This window comes from Drosophila hydei, unplaced genomic scaffold, assembly GCF_003285905.1.
Source record: "Drosophila hydei strain 15085-1641.00,03,60 unplaced genomic scaffold, DhydRS2 tig00008122-arrow-pilon, whole genome shotgun sequence".
Lineage (NCBI taxonomy): Eukaryota > Metazoa > Arthropoda > Insecta > Diptera > Drosophilidae > Drosophila > Drosophila hydei.
In genome coordinates, this window is record NW_022045833.1 from 2,008,766 (window position 1) to 2,034,456 (window position 25,691).

General features: G+C 35.8%; 2 protein-coding genes across 3 annotated transcripts in view; one reads left to right on the top strand and one right to left on the bottom strand.

Moving 5' to 3' along the window:
• LOC111599047 (G protein alpha o subunit) overlaps positions 1–25,691 on the top strand; it is a 38,643-nt gene that overhangs the window by 6,887 nt on the left and 6,065 nt on the right. The window contains exons 1-3 of one of the 2 annotated variants that reach the window (XM_023314575.2): positions 4,271–4,651; positions 10,940–11,124; positions 11,200–11,360. In XM_023314575.2, coding sequence (XP_023170343.1) covers positions 4,534–4,651; positions 10,940–11,124; positions 11,200–11,360 — 464 coding nt within the window. In that variant the 5' untranslated portion in view covers positions 4,271–4,533. Of the gene's footprint in view, positions 1–4,270; positions 4,652–10,939; positions 11,125–11,199; positions 11,361–25,691 lie in introns of those variants that run through there. The other variant, XM_023314567.2, reaches the window with a different exon arrangement.
• LOC111599062 (probable cytochrome P450 49a1) lies at positions 12,326–25,035 on the bottom strand. The gene is made up of 14 exons (XM_030225017.1): positions 24,902–25,035; positions 20,878–21,152; positions 20,669–20,820; positions 20,414–20,579; positions 15,975–16,055; positions 15,778–15,894; positions 15,624–15,700; positions 15,357–15,552; positions 15,120–15,294; positions 13,323–13,492; positions 13,186–13,264; positions 13,018–13,117; positions 12,830–12,954; positions 12,326–12,759 (listed from the first exon to the last, which is right to left on the bottom strand). The coding sequence occupies exons 2-14, from the start codon at positions 21,102–21,104 to the stop codon at positions 12,646–12,648; spliced, it is 1,779 nt and encodes a 592-aa protein (XP_030080877.1). The 5' UTR covers positions 21,105–21,152; positions 24,902–25,035; the 3' UTR covers positions 12,326–12,645.

The following is a 25,691-nucleotide window of genomic DNA, read 5'->3' on the forward strand; positions in this document are numbered from 1 at the left end:
CCTTTTCTAGTTTTGTCATTTAAAAGAGTTCGCGTGATAATAAAAAAAAGCAACAAAAATGAAGCAGTCAATTTGCTGTTTGCCGTTGTCATTGGCTGCGGTTGTTGTCGCGCCCTGATTCCCCTGGCCCCGCTTTTAGCCCCTTTCGTGACGCCGCTGGCCTAACCCAATTCATACAATAATTTCATTTGCTACTCGTTTATTGTTTTCATTTTTGCCACTGTCCGCTTGCAAATGATGATTCAATTGAATTTGTTGTTTTGCGTAGCCAACCCCACCAGCCCCACCAAGCCCTCACCCTCTTGGCAGTTGCCCTGTTAAAGCAGGGCAGCCATTTGGACAACGTCTCTTGCTTTAACACGCCATTTGTTCGCTTTGCCGTGGAATGCAATTACCTTTCGGTCTCTGACATCGACGCCAATTATCGCCGCATTTAACTGCTCCGATGGGGCAGAGTGGGTCGAGGTATTGCGGTGTAGTTCGACTTCTTGGAAATCTCGACAAGCTGCACTCGGAAAACTCTAATTAAAACAGAAATAGAAGCTCGAAGCTCGAAGGTTGACTGCAATTGCGTTCAATAGTATCAAATATTCAATTATCGTGTTAGGTATATTAGCAAAGGATAATGCGCCAATCAAATGTAGATAATCAGATATATATAATTAGAGCTTTAATTGGATTTAGAGTTAAGCGAAGGGAGGAGCCGTTGTTGTGACTTATCTGAACTTCATAATAATCTATTACATTATATATTTTCTATATATATATATTTTTTTAATAATATTCACCTCTTCATAACTCAGCTGTAGTATCAATAATAGCCCAATTCCGAGTAGAGATTGGTGTTTTAAAATGCTTTGACTGCTGAGTTCGAGAACTTAATATTTTCCTTATTAAGATAAGCATATTGAATCGAGCTGCAGTCGTGGTCTCTAATTCGAAATAGTTTTACTTTTCAGCACAAGCAACGTATGCCCAACAAGTAATCTACTGATTTTTTCTTTTGAGAAAATATATTTTAAAATCAATTCACTGAAATGCAAATTGCTGTGAAATCAATCAAAGTTTTGAAAGTTTAAAATGTAATAGAAACAGAGTCTTTTTCAATGGTTTATAAATTAAGGCTCGAAGCAACAAATTTGGATGAACGCTAAGCCAAAGCAGAGTTATGTTTTTTTGTCTTACCATCCAGATGCAGTCGAGCCTTAACATAAATATATTTAAAGACTATAAATATCTATAAATTAAAATTAATAGAATCAGTATAACAAATATATAACATATTGAAAGTGTAATATAAAAATATAATATAATCAATATAACACAAGCTTAACATATGATAGAAATCAGTATAATAGAAACAGTACAACATATAACAGAAATCTGTACAACAGAATCAATATAAGACAAGTATAACATATAAAAGAAATCAATTTAATAGCAGCAGTATAACTTAAAGAGAAATTAGTATAACATAAATATAACACATTTTAGAAAACAGTATAACATTTCACTCCAAACACCTTTTCTTCATTCTAGACCTGACAATTTCAATTCACAATTTCCCAATGAGAAATCATTTAATAAAAAATCCATGTCTCCATTTAATGGAGTTAACTTCAAGCCTTGAACAATTTCCATATGGAATAACCCTTAATTAATAGCCAATAAAAAGCTATTTGCCCGGCTATTGTGAATGCTCGTGTCACCCATAATTAGCTAAACTAGGGGCCAGGCAGGCTTTTTGCATGGCAATCGATTGCTGGCCATAATTGTTCGACGAGCCTTTGCTGTTTTGCCCCTTTATGAGCCATGCAATAAGATTAATTGACTTATGTGGCGTGTAGTTGACTATTGAGTGCGCTCGTCTGAACGCTACCTGGGCATTGATTTGCTTGGAGGCAATGCGCGTTTGTAAAACGATATGGCTGGAGAGCTGGGCAAAAAGCTTTTTGGTCAATTAACGCTGCCAGCCGAACATTCAATCAAACCGACGATGACAATGACTGAACACAATTGGGTAGCCATCAATTGGGCTCCATTTTCCTCCATTTTTTATCTAATCTGCCGCCGGCGGCACTCGATGTGTTTGTTGTTTTGCTGCTATAGTTTTCCGGTCATAGGAAAAAAATGAGAATGAAAATATACTCATCCTGTCGGCTGTCAGAGCTCGTCATTTGATGGAAAAGGTCAGCACTCGTTGCTTTCAAGCCGCATTCTAGCTAAGGCGCCTAATAGTTAGCCGTTTAAAAGCTAAGCTGCCTAAAAGTGACTTTAAAATGCTTGACTTGCCTATGAGTTTGCATGCGTGTGTGTGTACTCCACTCGTTGCTGTTGTTGTCCTTGCCTTGTCACACTCGCTGCTTGGCTACTCGCTGCCCAGCACCAAGCCAATTGCAGCGCGCGCTCACTTGCCTATTTACTTTGCCTCTCCCTCTCTCACCAACGCTCTTTTTTGCTTTGCTAACATTCCAGCCTGCCAGTCACTCTCTCTCACAAGCTCCTTGCCATGCGCGCGTCTATTATGGGCTTGCGCGCTCTCCTGCTCTCCCACGCGCGCAACGTAAAGCTCTGCCAGTCCATTCACTAATGTGTATGTGTATTTCGTAAAAGCTTTCACTTCAGCTGTAAACGTGAGTACGCGTGTGCGTATGTAAGCGGGAGAGAGAAAGAGAGAGTGAGTACGTGCAGGCGCATTTAGGGCGGCTCCGTTTGCCAGTTGTTCGTTTAGTCCAGCGAGTCCAGCGACAGCTCCAGCCAACTCAGTCAGTTGGTTAGTTAAAGAGCAAAGTGAATCGTTCAACCAAAACCAAAAAAAAAAAAAAAATAATATATAAAAAGCACGCGATTTTTCACACCGCAAAGAAAAATATAAAAGTTTTATAAAAATATAAATAAAATAAATGTGAAAAGATTTGTAATAATATATAAATAAAATTGCTAATTTTACAACAATTGAATTTTGCGCGCCCGCTAGATACAGGCGCGACAAGTGCTCGATAATTGCTGCGTTAATTATATATGAAAATGAAAATGAAAATGAAAATGAACATTTTTAGCTGCTTCGCCCCGAAATTTTCTTTCATATGAATCATTTTTTCTTCGTCCGTCTTTGCGCTGCTGGAAGCGTGCAATAACAATAAACAAAAGCAGAACAAAAAAATGTATATATATAAAAAAAAGCAAAACCAAAGAAAATTGAATATTTCGTGCTTTTCCCAAAAGAAAAACTGTAGCAACAACAAAAGAAAAAAGTACTTCGCACTCGCACTCGCTATCGCACTTGCTGTTTGCTTTGCGTCAGACTAAGCAACCCCTCTGGCCGCCCAATCAACCACCCCAACACCTCTCACTATCTGCATCTCTCTCGCTCTCGCTCTCTGTGTGTGTGAATGTGTTTATGGCCACTTGTAAGACCAGCGCAGCGCTAGCTATGCGGGAAAAACTCTTGGTCATGTCCATGGGCATTTGCAAATAATATGGTTCGCTATTAATTTGTCTATCAATATTATTTATGGCCACGTACAATAATCGTCTATCCATATATATATATATAGATTTTATATATATATAAATATGTGTGTGCATGTGTATATGTGTGTGCTTATCCGATATGCAATATCGTTGACTATAAAATTACTTTTTTGCTAGCGTGTCTTATTGATTTTTTGTTGTTTTTGCTTTGTTTGTCACACTCTGCGTATGCGTGTCGTGCGTGTGTGCTCGCCAAGGCTCTAGTTGCACATATCTGTATATATGCAGCTATATAACACCTGCTAGCTGCCCAACTCCTTTAGCCAAACAAACCTGCCAATCAAGCCAAAAAATCTTATAATTGTATTACTTTCTATTACAATTTTTTGGTTTTTTTTTATTTGGCTAGAAATCAAAAAGCACAAAAAGCTTTTGCTCTCTATCTCTTCCTCCGCCTCTCTCGCTCTCTTTTACTCTCTGGTGAGCATTCAATTTGGCCAGCTGGTTTTGCGCTTATCTCGGGGTTGTTGGCTAAAAAAGCACGAGGCGCGAAGTTAATCATTCGAATCGGCATCGAGTTCATTTCGTGCAGCATCCGCGTGGCAGGCGAATGTGTCTCGGCTCTTATCCTGGCATCTAACGCGCTGTTTGTCAACAAATGCGCATAAATTCAATTGTTGTTACGGTTATGTCACACGCTGACAAGTGCAAATGCGAACGCAAACCAATTTAAAAAATACATTTAACAAAATCCATGACTCCATACGATTTCTTGCAGTGTAACGCGCAATACGTAAAGTGTAACTGAAAGAAAAACAAAAGAAATTCCTAAACAAATATTTTGTAAACAAAAAAAACTGTAAAGTTGAGGCAAATATTGTTAGCTGAGCAGAGCTGAAGGTGGGGCCAAGCCAGCTAAGTTGTTGACGCTGCTGTTGGGGCGCTTTGTTTGTTGTTTGTTAATTTCCGTTAGACTTCTGCATCCCCCGCGTATTCGGCCATTGATTTGGCCGATATCAAACGACCTTCAAAACGTTTTGCGTCGAGGCAATACGCACCATGGGCTGCGCACAGTCTGCCGAGGAGCGAGCCGCAGCCGCCAGAAGTCGCCTGATCGAGCGTAATCTCAAAGAGGATGGCATCCAGGCGGCCAAAGAGATAAAGCTGCTGCTCTTGGGTGAGTTACGCCGGTCCCTGTCCCCACTCTCTCCCACTCTGTGCCTCTGTTTTATATGCCGCTCGTTAAGCTTGCCGCCGCGTAATTACCATAGCATACTTAGCGGCATATCTAGTTGACCTGCCTCTGGCCTGCTGCTCACTTGCCACACATATGACTAATCTGCCTCGAGCTCATATTCTTCTTCTTTTATTATACACAAATCTCCCTCTCTTTCTTTTTTGATTGTCTGCTTTGTATCACACACACGCAGCACATCAAAATTTTTTGGCTGCTGCTGTAAATGCTATAAATTTAATAATCAACAATAATATATTCTTCTACTCAGATGCTTGGCGAAAGTTCAAGGTCAACCCTCAACGGGTGTGGGCGTACAGATCTCTCTTTCTCACACACTCAGTCCCTCTCGCTAGGTGGGTGTGTTTGCCCGCCTTGCACCGGTAATAGTTGATTGCAAACTGCAATTATATTATGTCCAACTAACTGTAAACGTAATGACTCAAGCATGAGTTGTGCAGGGCTTAGCAGCCACTGCATCCGTACCTTATCGATTTTGCACCTGAGCTCCTTAACTATTTCGTATTATTCTAGATGAATATCTTAACAAGTTATTCTCTTATTAGCTAAATCACCTTCGCAGTTGATAGGGAGAAATGAAAATGAAAATGGAAATGGAATTTCATAATTCAATAACAACAGCAAATTAAGACTAGAAATTGGAATTCTTCTACATCAGCTTATATATTTATATATATATATAATTTACAAAGAACTCAATATATCTCTAGCCCACTTTAAGCTGATTAAAATGAGAAAATATAATAAATTCCTTTGAAATTAATTTTAAAGTCTGTTTCTTACAATTTTCAACTTTAATTAAATTTTCTCTTCTCAAAGCATCTATAAAGCTGCCGCTTTTCTATAAATAAATATTTTAAAAATATCTTTTTAAGACTTTTTCATTTCATAGTCATAATGATACTAATAATATACATAATATATAATAGAATAATGAATAATGAATAATGAATAATGAATAATGAATAATGAATAATGAATAATGAATAATGAATAATGAATAATGAATAATGAATAATGAATAATGAATAATGAATAATGAATAATGAATAATGAATAATGAATAATGAATAATGAATAATGAATAATGAATAATGAATAATGAATAATGAATAATGAATAATGAATAATGAATAATGAATAATGAATAATGAATAATGAATAATGAATAATGAATAATGAATAATGAATAATGAATAATGATAATGAATAATGAATAATGAATAATGAATAATGAATAATGAATAATGAATAATGAATAATGAATAATGAATAATGAATAATGAATAATGAATAATGAATAATGAATAATGAATAATGAATAATGAATAATGAATAATGAATAATGAATGAATAATGAATAATGAATAATGAATGAATAATGAATAATGAATAATGAATAATGAATAATGAATAATGAATAATGAATAATGAATAATGAATAATGAATAATGAATAATGAATAATGAATAATGAATAATGAATAATGAATAATGAATAATGAATAATGAATAATGAATAATGAATAATGAATAATGAATGAATAATGAATAATGAATAATGACTAATGAATGAATAATGAATAATGAATAATGAATAATGAATAATGAATACATGAATAATGAATAATGAATAATGCCTCCTGCCTCCTGCCTCCTGCCTCCTGCCTCCTGCCTCCTGCCTGCCTCCTGCCCTCCTGCATCCTGCCTCCTGCCTCCTGCCTCCTGCCTCCTGCCTCCTGCCTCCTGCCTCCTGCCTCCTGCCTCCTGCCTCCTGCCTCCTGCCTCCTGCCTCCTGCCTCCTGCCTCCTGCCTCATGCCTCCTGCCTCCTGCCTCCTGCCTCCCTCCTGCCTCCTGCCTCCTGCCTCCTGCCATCCTGCCTCCTGCCTCCTGCCTCCTGCCTCCTGCCTCCTGCCTCCTGCCTCCTGCCTCCTGCATCCTGACCTCCTGCCTCCTGCCCTCCTGCCTCCTGCCTCCTGCCTCCTGCCTCCTGCCTCCTGCCTCCTGCCTCCTGCCTCCTGCCTCCTGCCTCCTGCCTCCTGCCTCCTGCCTCTGCCTCATGCCTCCTGCCTCCTGCCTCCTCCTCGTGCCTATGAATAATGAATAATGAATAATGTATAATGAATAATGAATAATGAATAATGAATAATGAATAAGGAATAATGAATAATAAATAAATATTAAGTATATATATTTAGTTAGAAAATTCCTTGTATAAATTTCCATTTATATCACTTAACTAAGCCTTCTTACAGGGTATCTGTTAGTCTAGTCTAAGCTTTTGCATATTGCTCACCTTGTTCCTTAGCAACTTTCGAGGATTTTACATTTGCAGCTAAATGAATAATGTTCATAATTTGAAGAGTTGGTCCTCTGCGTCGTTGCCGTTTCGCATTGGCTGCTGCGTGTGTTTTTCATTTTCCATTTCCCTCTCCAATTTTTATTTCATTTTTATTTTCTCTTCTGCTTTTTTTTATATATTTGGTCTGCAATTTTGCTGATGTTTACATATACATATGTTTCTGTATATATTTTTGTATTTCATTTAATTTCCTCTTGCAAATATCAGCGTCCGTCTCCTGGGCAAAAGATTTAATTTCTGACAGTTTTGCGTGTTTGTACAAAATGTTAAAATGCTGCTCAGCATTTCTTGATAAATATATATGAGTGTGTGTGTGTGTTATGTTTGCTTTTGTCACACTGAAAAACAATGTTTATTTAAAATAAATTTCAGTGCATGCGAGTTTTCCAAAATCGAGCACAAATTCATAATAATAAACTAAGCCTCATCTCTTTTTCTCCAGCTCTTTCTCTTTTGCTTTTTCTCTGGCTCTGCCTCTATCCTGCTTCTGCCATTTATGCAATTTACGTGGGCATTTAATTTTATGCACTCGCCCAATACAAACATCTCATTAATTTCATGTGCCGGCAGCCATAAACAACGCCTTCCACTAGTTGAGCGAGGTAAACTTTGCACTTAAGGCCGAAGAATTTCTCGTATATTTAGTTCCTCAACTCCCTGGTTGATTGTTGTCTTTAATAGTTCTTGAATGGATGCATTCACGCACACACACCTACAGATATTTATAAACGAGAAATTTTCTTAACAATTACATTCTGAGAGCATTGAACTGTTTTCTTTAAATGAACCTCGAGCTCGAAGCTAAACAAATTTCCATGGCGCATTCTTAATTTATGGACAGAGTCCAGCATGTAAACACGCGTGTAAAGACCCTGCCTTACTCTAACGGCACTATATATAGAACGCAACAATTTGGATTGTTTTAAAACGGAAATTCTCTTTTGATTGTCATAAATTAGTTCAGCGACTAGAAAAGTGCCCAAATGTTATTTGCATTTGGTAAACTCTTTTGGTTTTAGTGTAGTGAACTTTTTAGATTTTACTTGATATTTAATAGGAATAAAATAAAAAGTTTTTAGTTATTTTATTGAACCATGTGCTATAAGTTGTAAAGAGAGATATCTTGGTTTAGTTTGTGTAGTGCAGCACTACTATTTTTATGAACAATGGAGAAAAATTGTGAAATAGATATTTAGAGATTTCTTTATATTGAAATATATAGATATAAAGAGATAATTTGACATGTAAAATATATAGATATCTATATAGAAATTATGTCTTATAGAGATATTTAATATTCTAAACAACAAGTATTTTATTTATATATTTATATGTATATATACAATAATATTTTCTAAAAGCCAATAGACTTAGCGGCTTTGTCTTAGTTCTATTCATCTTAAAAGCGAGCGCCAAATGTATAGATACCTTAAAATTATCTACAATAAATCGTATTTATTAATATTTGCCCTGAAAATTGCTATAAAAACTAAAAGTTTAATGTGCAAACAATATTTTAGCCAATCTTAAAAGTCTTTCCAGAAATGTGTATTATATTATTATTATTATTCTAACAGAAATAGTCGCAGCCCACGAATTTCGTTGAAAATTCGAACAATAAATTATGGAAATCTTTAGCTGGCAAATGAGATTCTAGGAAAATCGTTAACAAAGATAATTTGTGAAGCGCTTTAGCAATAATTTTCCAGCTGACTTAAACGCTCAGATTATCAACAAGTGCATGCTAAACTAAAATATACACACAGACAAGCGCACTCAATAATGGCATAACAAGAGGAAAAAATGAAGAACGAAAGAAAATTAGAATGGGGGAAAATTGCAAGCGAAAATTGTGTGGAATGAAAGCAGCTAAAATTAGACGGCAAAGTGCAGTAGACAAAGGCGATGCGGGCTAGTTAAGGCTGAAACTGAAGCCAGGCGCACGGCAACAACTGAGCTCCAAATAGAACAATTTCGGACGTCGACCACCTAAGTTGACCAGAGAATACCAAAACCAAAAACAAAAACTCAAATCCAACAATTAAGCCTTTGTTATGTTCAGAGCTGTTCTACAGCCGGCGGACAAGTCCGAGCCAAGAGCATAAGATGCATAAGATGACCATAATGATGGCAATCGTAATGATGATCATGATAATGATAATGATAATCAAGATGTGTGTGCTAAAGGCCATTAAGCTCTACTTGTATAATACAAAGCGCACACATTTAGCTCACTACGAACTATGCACTTGTAATCTGTGCATAAATATTTACACCCCAACCCCAACCCCCCTGGCCATTCTGTTACGCCCACAGTGAAAATGCCCCGAGTGCGTTTTGCGTCACTGCACATAATCAGACGCCTTCTGTATTTTGCACTTTACATCTTTGCCACACACACTGGCTTGGGGCGATTTGCAATAGCAAAAACTATACCCTATGTACGTATTACAAGGGGTAGCTTGGTTACTGTTAATTTCAAGTTGGGGAGTTTAGGTAACAGCTGAGTTGAGTAAAGATCATTAGTTGTCTATCTAGATATTGAGGAAACTATAAACTGTATAATTGAATGTGCCAAGCGCTCTCAAGCGTAGAGTTTTATTGTTCTAAAGATTTTATGGTTTGAAAGATGAATATAATTCTAGTTTATCTAATTTACATACACTTAAGCATTTTATTTTAAAATTCTTTCAATTTTTGACTTTGTGAAAAAATTAAATATTTTGAATATTTTAAGAGAAAGAAATATTATTCAATAACAGATAATTTTGATGAAAATTTGAAAAAAATTTCAAAAATATTTTATAAATATGGAATAAAATAGAATTTCAATATTTTTTTTTGAAAATTTTCTAAAGTTTTCTTCTACGCTAAAGTTGAAAATTTTTTGTAGCTGCTCAGTTTCTACATTGAATCTAGTCTGCGCAAAAATTTTATAATTTGCTGGCTTAAAATTTTATTTATTTTCTATTTGAAAATTAATCTCACAAGAGTTTTACCAGTTTTTATTCTCTTCTGTGAGAATGCAAGACTTTTTTTTAGGATTGCAACATGGAAGAGTCCAAAAACCTTTTTGCATTCGTCTTGAAGTCTTCTAGTTGAAATTATAATTTAATAGAAATAGCTAAAGAAAATTCGGAAAATATTATTTAACAGAAGCGGCTAAGTAAAATTGGATGAAAAAAATTAAAAAAATTTGAAAATTTAAAAATTTAAAAAATAAGCTAATACTTGCTTTGCTATGAGCTATAAAAACTTGAGAATATCGCTGTTCAGTTCTCACAGCTATTTAATTACATAATACATTGCTGATTAAATATATTTCTGTTATAATATATTTCATAAATATCAGATTATTATTATATTATATTTATCTAAGAATTCTAATGAAATAACTAAACTATGAAAATGTCTAACATTGCTGTTATAAATAGTTTTACATTCAGCTCAAGCTTGTTTGTTTTTTTTTTTTTTGTTTAGCAATAAATAACAGTAAAGCAACTGCTTTGTTTACTAGAATTACTGTCTACAAACCATTTGATAGCTATATATATATATAATATAAATAAATATATTAAATGAAATGATGTCGAATGACTCTTCCGCGATTTATTTTTGCTCCACTCCAAGTGTTATATATTATTATTAAAACAAATTAAAAATATATATATACATATTTATTTTAATTAAACTAGCAGAAGAGCCGTCATACTGGCTTGTCTATTGACTCTAAGCCAAGGGTATTTACTGTTCCATGCCAGCAGCTTGTGAACTGTTATAGCAACTGCGATATCTTTGCAGCATGAGCAGCTTATCTTATATTTATTTTGTTGCTTCTTTATTTGCAGGCGCCGGTGAATCGGGCAAAAGCACAATAGTCAAACAAATGAAAATCATTCACGAGAGCGGGTTCACTGCGGAGGACTTTAAACAATATCGACCGGTTGTCTACAGCAACACAATACAATCATTAGTTGCAATATTGCGAGCCATGCCAAATCTTAGTATTCAGTATAGCAATAATGAACGGGAGGTGAGTGGCGGCAATTGTTACGTTTATCTCTAATCTAAATGTTATTTTCCTGTTCTCTTGTTCGCCCTTTTGCAGAGTGATGCGAAAATGGTGTTCGATGTGTGCCAACGCATGCACGACACCGAACCCTTCTCAGAGGAGCTGCTGGCTGCCATGAAACGGCTTTGGCTGGATGCCGGCGTACAGGAGTGCTTCTCTCGCAGCAACGAATATCAATTGAATGATTCCGCTAAATAGTGAGTAGCACTTGCTTTACTTTGTTTTTTAGATTCATACAGATTGCTGATGTCAAGGCGAGACGCAGCTGAGATTTACTAATACGCAGTTGCAGTTGCCTCGTCTCTAATCTTTATTTTCCCTACGATGCTGCAGCTACAGAATTTTTGATAACTGAATTATTTGCTTATAAGAAAATGGAAATCTTGAAGTGATGCCTTTCCTTTTACTTTATTTTATACGCGCAAATGTTTTGCATTGTCTTACTTTTCTAATCTCGTAATTCATACTATGTTTACTCGCTATATCAGGCTGGTCAGATGGTTTACACAGTTTATAAAGTCTGTAAGTCTAGAAGGATTTGTTATTATTTGCAATTCTTCTTCTTCTCTAGCAACGTTTTACGCGTTGTTGTATAACATGAACAGCGCTAGGCAGCTTGGACATAGAGTAAGCAACAGCTAAAACCTCAATCCAATCAACTTGATTTTTTATAAATTAAATCAAATGTTGAATAAGAAATTATAAAAAAAAAGCTCACATTGAGCTAAAGCTATGATGATTTGTGCAGTTCTTAGTCAGCTATGAGTTATATTAAAATATTTAAAAATACAATATATATATATTATATATATTTAAAAATACAATATATATATATATTATATATTTAAGCATGAGTCAAAAGCTTACAGCTAATTCGCATGACCTTGAAATGAGTCGCAGTACACATGGAGCTGCAGCCTCAATTAATCAGGCATTCATCAAAGGCATTATAGGCACAGCATATATCATGCATATATATATGTATATAATTCAACATTTATGTCACATAACAGACACATAATCCCAATGAATAATCGTTTTTATGCTTCGCATAAGCTAATGCTGTCCGTGTGCCATTTCCAATGCATTCCGAGCGCTTGCATGATTAATGTCAGAAAAACAAAAAGCGTTGCATACTTTTAGGCTCTTTATTGACTACGACTTTTGGTGGCGTACAGTAAAACTAGAATTGATGACTAACACGAATACATAAACAAAGATATATATATATATATATATATATATATGGTATGTGCGTATGTACAAAGCTACTGTTGCTGTTGCTGTAGCTGTCCCGGCTCAGCTACATTTGCTTAATTAAGAAAAGGAGAAGCGCGTGACAGCCAAGCAAATGAAAAGCAAACAGCAAACAGCAAATAACAACAATAAAAATATGCGTGCTGCTAAAAATATCACACAGCCGCCGCGTGGTCTGACAGCTGCAAATCCTCAACGGCCACTGCTGCTGCTGCTCCTTTACTCCTACTCTTCGCGTGGCGTCAATTTGAAGTTTAACGGCGATTCGGGTATATACGTGGAATTGACGCGGTAAACGAATTCATCGGAATTATAGGATACCTGGTATTTGCGAAAGATCTGCCATAACAAGAGACAATTAAAATTTCATACTTCAACCCACGCTCAGCTCACAGCTGTCATTCCTTACCTTGGCTAGCAGCGTATGCAGTTCGATTTCGGCGAAACGTCGACCCACGCACATGCGACGACCGTAGCCAAATGGCAGGCTAACGAACGGATGTATCTTTTGACCAGCATGCGGGCAGCCTTCAGCTGGAATATACAGCTAGAAAATATAAATAATTCCACATTCGGACACGCCCACTCCGCACATACCTGCGCCCTGTTTGAGCCAACGCTCGGGCAGAAAACGTTTGGGTTCCGGGAAATATGTGGGATCATTTGACACCACCAAATGTGGAAAGATGACGTGAGTCTGTAGAGAGGAGAGCATAAAGTTTATATCGCTTGCAATCAATTAGGCTAGCGGCCACGCCCACTTACGCCCTTTGGCACATGGTAGCCATTGATAACTGCATCCGCCTGCAAATTGCGTCCATTTGCAATGACAACCGGCTTCATCCTGTAAAGGTAGCGAAAATTTATGGCAATCCGTTTGGGTTGATATCAAATGAACCTACCGCAGCGTCTCCTTGACGCACGCCCTCATATACGGCATCTGCTCAAGCACGTGCTGATTGATTTGGGCATCGCGCGTTGGAAACACACGTTTCAATTCCTCAAACAAGCGCTGCTGCTTCTCTGGATTCTTGGCCAACTGATAAATGGTCGACGAGGCGGCGACCGAGGTCTGCAAAATGGGGTTTTAGTTAGTCATGTATATATATATATATAGATTTATATATAGATATTTCGCAGCTTGTGCGTTAATTACATAATGAGCTTTATTTATAGCCTGGCGTAATGGAAATAATGATTGTGTCATGCGATTATCGTAGTTAGATTACAGTAATATATGCATTCCACTTATTATTTGTCATTATGTGTAATGCCATGGATATGAAGGGCAGCTGTAAATGGAAAAAGCGAGTCTATCTATTGATAATCTATTCATTTGTCATTTACCCCGCGTGTTTGCATATCAATATGTGCTTAATTTACAGAGAAAATAAAAGCTGATAATCTTTTTGCAAATTATAATTTTGATAAAGCATAAAAAGCAGAAAATGATTTAACAAATATTTAAATTAAATTATATAGCTATAATTTAATTAAAATTGTTTTGAATAGAACAGCAAAAAATAAAGTTATAAAAAATATATTTAATTTTTTTAAGAAAACTAATAAAATTAAATATATTTATAATAACATTTTCTACTTAAATTTTTTCAAATTAAATTATATTTTAAACTATAACTTCATTTTAAAAATCTTTGATAATTTTAATCAAAAATAAACAAAAATATACTTTAGTTTTTTTAATAATAAAATATCAAAATTTGTTTTTAATTTAAAAATATTTTGTAATCATCTAAATAATACATTTTTTTTAATTATATAGAAATATATTGAATATTTTTTATTTATAAAATTTATTAAATATATTTTATATATTAAATATTTTTATATAATTTTTTTTGCTTCTCTTTTCTTTCATTAAACATTTTACTCACTTATTAACAAGTGATATAAGTAAAATAAAAATAAATTAAATGAATTTGAATGAGTCTTCAAAAAGAAATACTACATAAAAGATTCCAATGAATAGCTTCAACTAAAAATTGCTATATATATATATATGTTTCAGATACATAATTCCCATAAATATTTCAAAAAGCTTAAGATTTAGCTGAAGCCTAATCAATTTTGGTTCAGTATTTTTTAGAGACTCTGTAGCAGATTAGAGTAAATAATTTACTGAAAAATTAGGAATATATTATGTATCATGAGGCCAAAGTTGTTTATGTATCATACAAATATTTGACTTGTATTTAAGGCTTAAAAACTATATCAATTTATGACCAAAATAACTGAACTAAACACTATACAAACGTTATAGTTTCATAGCCTCTATAAAAAAAACTGAGAGTAAAAGATTTAGTTGTTGACTAAAGGCAAGTTTTTCAGCTCAATCAGTTTAAAGTTTGCACACATCTCTACAGCATCATCCACCCTTATAGATACTACTAAAGTTTTACACATGAAATAAATATGATTCTGATAAGAAAGATTGAAACAATTTATCAAATGAATGCCTAGACGACCCAGCTGCTCTAGTAATGGTAAATCAAGCAAGCAAAACTTTAGTTTGACTTGTGCAAACAAAGCTTTAAGCCATTCGAATTGGAATGCAAAGTGCAGACCTAATGTATTCCAATCAGAATGCAAATCCGTCTTAAATACCCCTTAGTAATGCTATATGTATTGGAAGTGGAGCAATCTGCGAGTTTATGCAACTATTGGCAAAGATTACTCACCGTGTCGACGCCCACGAGAAACAGATCCAGGGCCAGGACAGCTGCCAGCTTGCGATTGCCTGTTTTGCGAACGATGCGCTCCACAATGGAGATGTCTGCCTCGTTTTTGGGTACATCGCTGGCCTGGTCCATGTCGGCCTTGTCCATCGTCTGGCTGATGTTCTTCATGCAAATGCTGCGAGCGCGCAATAAATCAATCAATTGAAATGCAAATGCGAAATGCGAAATGCGACCTACGCTGAAAATTGATCTAAGGCGCGCACAAAGCTGCGATAGGCTTTGGTGGGATAGAGACGCCACAGCGGCATGCGAAGCTCCAGTTCTGGCACCGCCCAGAAGAACGTATTGATGGCCTCAATAATTTGTTGCGCCTCAACGCTGCCCTCCGGTGACAAGCAGCCCAGGCGTGTGTCCAGCGAGACGCGACCCACAGCTGCAAGGATAAAAGCAAAAAAATACAATTTTTTTTTTCATCCATCCAACTATAGCATTTTCTTGGCTTACATTCGAGCGCCCATTTGTACAGTTCGTGCAGAAAATTGTCGGGCAGCTCCTGCCGCTCGTTGCGCATCTGGTCTATGCTGTAAAACAGAAAATAAACCCGTTGACTGAGCAGGTGCCAAGGAGCCGCCTATGATGCCAGGCCAGGCCAACTTACCGCACCATAAACTCGCTGGCTATATCATTCAGCGGCGGTATGTACTTCTTGGCCGTTTGCGGCTGCAGCAGTATTTGCTGCACCTCCTGGCGAAAAGCCTCCCACTTGGGACCGTGCCTAATTGTGAGCAGGTGAATGGTGGAATGAGTGGGCGGCAGCAGCGGCTTAAACCTTGCCAAATGCAACGTAATACTTACACGCCAATTAGACCAGCCACATCGCCAAAGAAGTCGCGTCGCAGTTCACCCTTGTAGTGTCGCAGCGATGGCATCGAGGGTCTGCCAAGTAGCAAAAGATATACATATATAAGAGCACATATATATGTATATATATATTTTATGAGCAGGCAATGCGGCGTATCCGCAATTTGATGCTTTTTAAAGAACATGATGTCAAATGGGCGCAAGTTGTTTTTAGCTTTGACTCGCCAAACATGGCTTATGCCTTACATTATTCAGTAACAAAACACTCTAAACAAAAAAGATACAAAAAACACTGTAAAAGATACAGATACATTTGTGTATCTTGTAGATATTCGCGCTTGTATTTGCATTCCTTGCTACGTTCGCCTGTCGCTATATAAACAGTCGCATTTTATTTTGTTTTACGACTTCGCAAGTGTGTTGTGTGCTGTGTGCCGTGTGCTGGGTTAGGGTGTCCTGCCTAGTAGGGTGTATCATGCACACACCCACGCATACAGTGTCTATTTGCTTTGTACGTTGCCCCAGGCAACAATATTCAATTAAATGGCATAAAACAAAAGTCATATGACTTTATTTCGACACTCACACGCACATTAGGGGTATTCAGGCAGAGTGTTTTTTATTGCAGCTCGTTAAGACTTTACTACAGAGCAGTTGCTGCCTGGCTAACAAGCTTTATCTACATTCATCTGTCACTCTATAAGTATATACTTTAAAACCTTTCAAAATCATTCCATTTAACTCTTGTTTAAATGCAGTTTGTAGTCTCTCAGCGCTTGGTTCTTAAATATTCTGCTCACACTCAAAAGAAATATATATTCTTCTTGTTGTTGCCTTTTTGTGCTTAGCTAAGCATATCAAATAATTCTTTACTTCTTATTTTCTTCTTAGTTTCTTTTTAAGCTTAAACCTGTTTTTTGAATAATTTTTTTAAATTAAATTTTTTTTTATATTTGCATTAAACCAGTTTTGTCATAAAATTAACTCCCGGGTCAACCAAATCTTTGTTGTCCACAGATATTTAAATAATTTGAAGAAATTATTTACAGGCAAGAAAGAGCTGTTCGTACTATGTATAAGATCTAGAGTCTAATTAAAATATAATTATTATTGCTCTTTCTTATAACAAGCTGAGTTATTAGCCTGCCCTTTATATAGCTTGTGTAACTATCGCTTGATAATTGCGTTTTATTTTGACAATCTATAGAGCAGACAAGCTGAAGGCATAGCTGAGTTTATATAGGGCTGATCAGGTTTGTAACTATGTAGTCAAGCAACTTGCGGCTATCTATGTCTGGTATATGAATTCATGAATATTACAAAAATGTGCGACCGCCTTGAAATTCCATTTAAGAATGCCTTAATTCAGTGGCTTAACGCAAATAAAAAGAGCGAGCGATGCTACTCATGATAATATGCGTCATCATAATCAACATACAAATCATCAATCATAATGCTCATTATGATTATTATGATTTCATAGTAAGTCAACAAATGAAGCAGTCGAAGAAGAACTTTTTATAGCTAAACCCTAACACTTGGAGAGCTGGAAAGGCCAGCTTAGAGTATCTGCGCGTCGGCTACTTACCACTAAAATGCTTATCTAAATTTTTTTTAAATCTATTTGATTTACATACGAGCAGCGCTGACAGTTCATTCAAAGGTCAAATGCCCGAGTTGGGCGTATGAAAAAATGTCAAAAAACCCAAAAAAGCTGAGCTCTAAAAAATGCACTAAATGTAGCAAAATGTAAATATTATAAAATTTATATTTTATAACTTTTTATTGTTGCTTAACATGTGTAAGTCGACGTGAGATAGATTTCGAAATTGTAGGCCAGATGGCCAACTGAATTGTTGACCACCATTTGGCCAGACAATGTGTCTGCGTCTCTGCCTTTAACGACTGTCAGCAGCAATAACACTGACAATAACAACTGTGAATCTAATCTCAAGTTTATGCGTATTTTAGAGTCTTTCGCATTTTTCCCACACACACACACACACACACACACACTTGCACTCTTGAGTTATGTGCGACATAGTGAAATACAAGATTTTAGCTTTTTTTTTAGCGTTTTCTACTGTGGCCACACGCAAGGCGTTGAGTTTTAGCTGGAATGTCTTCATCAATCAGCCAGTCGCACACACACATACATAAATATGTATATATATTTATACATTTGTTTGTTTTCAATCAATTAGCGCCGCGGCATTCATCAATCTTTCAATCTTTAAACATTTGCACACCTTAACGCATTCACGTCTAATGTCAATTTATTATCTACACTTTGTATGTGCACATCTCTCTCGCTCATCTTTCTCTCTATTTCTCTCCCTCGCTCATGATGACTTGCTAAAAATAAGCTTAAAAAGTCAACTACATTTTTTGTTGTTCAGTTTTGTTTTTGACGCGTCTATTGGCCGCTTATTATTTTTATATTTCTCTTTCCTTTTTCTCTCGGTCTGCACAGAAATTGGTTCATGGCCAAATGAACACGCAAAAAAAAAAAAGATAAAAAGACAAACAACGCTTTAAATAAAAGAAAGTTTAACAAGCTGGGCTTTCTTGTTATGGAAAAAAAAATTATATATAAATATATATATAAAATTACATTTGAAAAAAATGTAAAAAACCGCTAAAATGATTTATTTCGATTTGCCCATTTTATTTGCATTCAAATATTTTTTTTGCATTTTTTTGTGGTTTCTTTTTAGGCCTAGTGAAAGCTGTTTTTTTTTTGCTGCTCAAAAACTTGTGGGCTTAAATATTTCGGCAACTCGTAATCAGCTGCCACGCACACATTCTAATTGGCCAAATTGTGCACGTAATTTGGGCAAATGGCATTATAATTACAACTAATTATCAAGCAACATGGCAAACAGCAAGCAACTCCTTTGCTCCCACGCACACACATGAGCACACACGCACACGCACACACACTTTAATAATTTAATTATGAATTTAATGCAATATGCGCATAAATAATACAAAACACATTTCTCCACATTCTCGGCAAAAGGCAAATTAAATCGATGCTGCTGTGCACAAGGATATCACATGCATACGGTGTGTGTGTGTGTGTGAGTGTGTGTGTGGACGTGTGTGTGCCTGCGTGTGGGCTGTATTGTACTATAATGACGTCTGCTTGAATGCAGCCATGCATTAAATTACATATGTCAATTAGGCTGCATTTATTCAAGCTAACTTAAGCTGCAATTGCTGTGCTGTAATTTCGCTCCGTCTGCATTGCACAAATGTTTATGTAATACTAAATTTAAGCTGTTTTAGATATTTGTTATATATATTCATATATATAGGTATGTTCAGGAAGCAAATAGTAGTGAGACTGAGCACCAAATGCTGAACAGCACAATTTAGTGTTAAACGAAAAGTTTTGAAAATAATTTGACATTAATATTAAAATTAAAATTTGTTTGATGATTTGTTTGTATTTCTATTATTTACATTTTTTCCCTCTTCATTTGGCTTATGTTTTATAATATAATTACATTTTCGCTACTATTTTAATAAACTGTTTAGTCATGTCTCTTAATTACTCTCTATTAAGCCTAGTTTTGTACCTCTAAAACTTATGCCAAAGTTAGTTTAAGGTATATAAATCTGTTAATGGCTTTCATGGCTTTGATTTGAATTGATTCCATAAATATATGGAGAGTGAGTTGACTGTTTAGGCTACTCAGACAGGGTCGTTATGATAACTCCCAATATTTACGGTGTCTAGCGGAGATTGAGTATGTTTCAAATTATACTTTCAATATTCAGCATGAAAATTTAGCTACAAATTTTTCAAAATATTTTCAAGCATTCAACAGTCTTTGAAGAATTTGTGATAAAATGGCAAATCTTTTAGAATATTTAAAAATCCGCTTGCAATGCATAGCCTCAACAGCTGCTGAATTATAGCTCTTGGCTATAGTAACAGTCTTGTGTGGTCAATCTTTAGTAAATCATTTAATTTAATTTAATTTAATTTAAATTTTATTTAAATTTTATTTAAGATTTTCTGAGTATTTTAAATAGTTTTAAGCTTACTCCTGAAATTACAAAAGTATTTCTTTTACTACTCTAAAGTGTGTTTTATATATACTTTATATTAATTAAACAAATCTGTAAAGTTTAAAAGCTGATAGTTACTTTTTGTTGAATTTCTAGAGAAAAACTTGCAAATTATTAAAATTTTCTAAATATATGTAAATAATAAGCCTCCAAGTCTCTGCTGGCTTTTTAAGCTCTTTCAATTGCTTGTTATGCCAATATAAAATAACTTAGCAAACATTTCATGTATATTCATTTTCACTTGTTCTTTCAATAACCACAACCCTGCCACATGATGCACACATAAAGCTGCCCGTTGCAAACTACTATTTTAATGATCAGCTTAGAGTTGCTATTCGGATTTGGGTGCTCACCTGTGCGGCATGGCCTCCTCCTTTTTGAATATATTGCGTATTTCGTCGCCGTCGAACACAAACAGCAAATCCGGATGTCCAATAAGTCCGCCCACTTTGGCCATTTTGCCATAGTTGATATGCAGCTCGTGCATTACCTTGTCGAGGTCGCTAATTTTGTACGTGCCTGTGAAAATGATTTGACTATGAGTTAAGCGATAATCCGTATGTGTGCTTCTGTGTGTGTGTGTGTGCTAATTCGCATGTTTAACTAACCAATTAGCGGCGCAAAGCGCCAGGAATTGCCAATCAATGGCAACGGATAAGGCCCAGGCACCTCCGCATAGGGACGCACAGCAGACGCAGTTTTCGCTGTTGTTGCTTTTGTTGCTGTTGCTTTTACTGCTGCTGCTGCTGCTGCTGTGTTACTGCTGCAAATTGTATGTCACAGTATGCGGCAGATATTGTTAGCTGTCGACACTCACCTGCTGATTGCAGTATTCATTCGCTGCTTTTGTTGCTGCTGCTGTTGTCGCTGTCGCTGCATCGCTCCAGACGCCAGGGATTTTTCAATTTCCGTTGCCACGCCCACGCCATCATGTGGTGCGGCTGCATCGGCAGCCCCGCCTCCGGCACTGGGCAACAGCGTCGACGTGGCGGAGTAGCTGCTGCGCTTTATCAGCGCCACTGTGGTCTTCCGTATGCTTGACATATTTTCTTTTTTCGAAGCCTTTCAATACTTTGTCGTCGTTTGGTTGTGCTGAAAGCAATTCAAGTTTGTTAAAGCAGTTGCAATAAAGGCGTTGCCTGCCAGAATTATGTAGAAAATGCAGCTGGAGATCTTGAATGGATTTGAACTTCATTTGCATTTTATGAAAATCGCATAGAGAGACGTGAAATAATGGAATATATTGAGTTGGGTGAGCTGAATAAAAATTCAGTTAATTAATTTAAAAAAAAAACATTTTTAACATAAGAAATGCATATAAAAAAATAAATTAGTCAAAATTTTGAAATTGAAAATAAAAATTGAAATTTCATAGAAATTGAAATTAAAATATCAATATATCATTAAATTAAATTTAAAAAATATATTTTTATTATATTTTTAATTTAAATACATAAAAAACTCAAATAATATAATTAAAATTAATTTTAATATTAAACTTATTATAAATTTCAACTTCAAATATTTTTTCAAATTTTTTAAATTTATTAAAATAATTAATTACGTAAATAAAAATATTTCAAAAATGTCAATGTCTAAAATGTCAACAAAATTAGCACAAAAACCGATGAAATACTAATTTAATTGAATAAAATCTAAAAGAGCATTTAATAATAGAAAATAAAAGCTGAAATATGACATCAATGAAATTAGCATTAGAACTCAAATGAGCTAAATTGAAGTCATGAAAATTGCATAAAGAGACGCAGTTTACACTATTACGCCTTTATCTAGAACTTGTCTTGTGCTGAACACAAATTGGATTAGCCATTAAAATTGATGACAGTTTGAAACGTTTCATTAGAGACCCTTGGCTTGAGAATTGTCATTGTCTGCAGCCTCCAAGGAACGGGAGCAATCAGAGATTTTATCAACTCAGCTCATTATACACAGCTGTATAAAAACAAATGGCATAGAGAAGTGGACCCTAAACCCTAGAGCAGTGCTGCGATTACGACTGTAAATGGCTGGAAAATATAAAGCAGAAACTTTAACAAGTTTCTGTCGCCACTTGGTGCCGCCCACTCGAGTCGGCAACTGGGCGAAAGAAAAATAAATGAAAACTAGCAAAAAAATTAAATATGAAATGTATTTTAAGTAGTTTTGTTGCGTAAAACTTACGAAACGTTGTTGCGGCTGTCACTTATTCCAGATGAGTTGGCATTACAATTTCCATGCACTTTATGAAAAGTTTTTCTTTTTGCAAATTATTATGAACACAACCGAACGACGCTGCGCGCTATGTTTAATATTATATAAGAGCTCGCAAATAATGTAGCTCAGCTATGTGAATTGGCGAAGCAAACAGCAATTGCCAACTTAAATACAGAATCGCTGAGAACATCAATTATGGGATTGTTTATGAAGAAGCTTTGCTTAGCTTCCCACAGCTGCCCTGTCTCTCCTTTGTTTAACATGCAAACAGTTGAGATTGCTGTCAATATTTAAATAATGGAAGGTTAGGAGTCCGTAAACAAAATATTTATGCCTGAGCATAAATGCGATATGTGGCCATAAATGTAAACCTCAACTAACAACTTTCAGGCCCAGACTCTCGCATCACATTGTCCCAAATGCAGTGCTCTCAGCGAGCGCCAGCAAACAATGAACAATTTACAAAATGCCTATGCAATAATAGCAACGGGAAAATAAAGCGAACTTAATATGCGGCCTAAAAACCAGGCAAATAAAAGCCAAAAAGCTGCGCTCAAGCAGTTTACATTTGATTTTAGCCCAAAACTCAAATAGCAACAGAGCTGAACAGAGCAAGCATTGTTAGAGCTGTGTGTGTGTGTGTGTGTGTGTAGCCAATAAAATTCAAGTGGCTAACAAAAAGCATTCAATATATATATGTATATATATATATATATATTTGCTTATATATAGACGTGTCTATACCCTTCAAAGCGAGATTTGTGTGGCACGCTGCGTATGAGCAATATTGAGATATTGCTCATACGCCGCATGTCGCTGCCAAAACACAAAGCGCTGCCATTGTCGCTCTCGCTCTTTCTGTCTTAAATCTCTCTCCCTCTATCTATTTCTCCCTCTCTGTCTCTATCTCTCTCTCTCTGCGCCTGCTCCTAACTTGCAACTTCTGTGCGCTGGTAATTTAAATCCCATTTGCCGCACACAATTTTTATGGCTCAATTTCTATGTGTGTGTGTGTTTGTGTGTGTATACACACAATCTTGGCATTATGCTTCAGAGCTTATATCCTTGCCCTTGCCTTGACAAACGACGACCTTCAGCTCTGCCGTCCAGCACTTGAGCCCTGCACCACAAGCCATCTAGCCACACACACATGCTTGCAAGCACACTAGCATCTTATCGGGGCATGCCTCATAATGAACTTGAGTGATAATCCTTGCGCTTGCCCCAAAAAAAAACAGTAAAGAAAAGCAAAGAAAATCAAAATGTCAAGCAGCTTCTGCAGCAGCCGTTTAAGTGACTTTTGTCTCGCAGGCGCGGCCTCAACTTGACTTTGACTTTGCTTAGCCAATGCACAACGATTTCAATTGTCGCATCTTTAGTATTGAATGAAAAAAAACGACTAGTATGCTAATGCACTGTAAAAAATTGTGGTGGAGTTGGCGCACTTTGAGAGCTAAAATTGTGAGAAGCTGAGTAGCGTGGGCAGAACTGGTGGGAAAGCAAGGGCTATTTAAGTTTTAGTTTGAAATAGTTAAGTTTTATAAAAGTATATAAATATTTTATGTTTATTATATTTTTAAAATAAATAATTATATTTTTTTAAATTTATTTAAACTCTAAAACTTTTCTATTTAAACTCTTCACTTAACTCCTTTTTCGTATCATTGGCCAAATGCATATTTAAGTTCACTTCATTGTTACATATTCAAGTTTCTCTCTTTGGTTCTAGGGCTTCGCTTTGTGGCCATTGAACGGCTGCAAGCTTTTAGTTTCCGTTGAGTTGGCTAACGTTTTTTATTGGCACTTGCAGCCACTTGTAGCCCGCAGTGTTCTAGCAGCTTTTCAAGTCAACTTTGCGCACGACTGAAGGCGAAATCGAAAACGAAATTCAATTTTTTTTTTTCGCAAAAAAGATTCTATTCATTAGCGCACTAATGCTAAAAATTGATATATTTTTGCTATCAATCTATTTAACAGCAAATAAATCGCTAAAAATCGTTAGAAAGTTTCAAGCTGCATAAATTATGACATTTGTTAGCTATTTCGGCATTTTTATTTTTCTTTTATGTTTGAGTTTTCGGTTTGGCGATTTCGTTTTCATCGTGAGGCTTTTTTTATTTAAATATTTGTAGTTTTTTGTTTTGTGTTTTTGCATTGCAACAGCCAACAGCGGTTGTCCGTTTGATATCATTTGGAGATCTATAAATTATGCATTTTGAGGTGTGGCTGTTGCTGCTGCTGCTGCTGTTTGTGGCACGCCTCCATTTGTTTGCTCTGCACTTGTCAAAAGCCTTTCAATGTTGGCGTTTCAGCTGCCTTTTAACGCTTCACTTGCAATGGCAAATAACTCAAACGGAATGAAGTGCATTGCACTTTAACTAGTTTTAGTTAATGTTTTTGCTGTTGTTACATTTGCCCAAGTATTTCGGCCGCCTTACTTTTTATGGCCTTTGCTAGCTTTCAGCTTCGGCTTCACTTGTCAGCGCTTACAGCATTTATTTATTTCTTTGTCTGTTTGAACTAAAACCCGGTTGCGATTTTCTATTGTCATTTTCACAAACACAAAAGCACAAAAACATATATACATATATATATCTGGTATATTGTGTGTAGGTAGCTTCACTCACTTGGTGTGGCACTTCCACTTCCACTTGAAACATCAAAGCGTCACGCTAGCTTGCAAACTTGTTGGCCAATAGACGAACCGAAAGTCGTAACTCCGCTTTTGCCAGCTGCCTCGCAGAGCAAACGCGACGCACTAAACGCGATCGCAGCGCTTCTTAGTCTACTTATAGGATTGTCTAAAAGCACGGCCCGAGCAGCGCAGCGCAGCGCCTAAACTCCGCTCCGGTCCAGTCTGGCCCGGCGGAGTGGATCGGGTTTGGTCTACGTGCGCCAGCAATTGGAGCTGTATGCGTGAGCAGCTCAAAGCTGATCTACAAGCTATTGTTGAATACCCTAGACGATTGAAGTGGGGCTTTATGACTTGCATGTGAAATGTTTTCCTTCAATAAAATTTTGTATATTTTGATTTTAATTCCATAAAGTTATAAAGTAATGCTGTTCAAATTAAATTAATATTAAAATGTTGATAATTGAAAATAAATAAAAATATATAAAATTAATTTTTATGTATATTTATGTTTATTATTTGTTACTATAATATATGTATGTATATATAAATATTTTTCTTATATATATATATATATATATATATATATATATACTCATTTTTTAATCTATTAATTTGCAGCATTTTTTTTAAATATATTTCTTATGGCGGCATTGAGCCTAGATACACAAAACGGTAGCTACAAAATATGTAAATAAATATCCTTAACAAATAACTGGCATATAATTTATAAATGAATTTATAAATGAATGAAATGCTAAATTTTTTTGTGTGCAAAAACTTAT

Bases quoted from the DNA above. Each gene is read 5' to 3' on its own strand.
- LOC111599062 (XM_030225017.1), bottom strand. From the start codon at position 21,104: ATGTCAAGCATACGGAAGACCACAGTGGCGCTGATAAAGCGCAGCAGC. The intron at 15,295-15,356 runs GTAGGTCGCATT...GCGCGCTCGCAG, and splicing joins GCCTTAGATCAATTTTCAGC to CATTTGCATGAAGAACATCA. The intron at 13,493-15,119 runs GTGAGTAATCTT...CCCATTTTGCAG, and splicing joins TTCTCGTGGGCGTCGACACG to ACCTCGGTCGCCGCCTCGTC.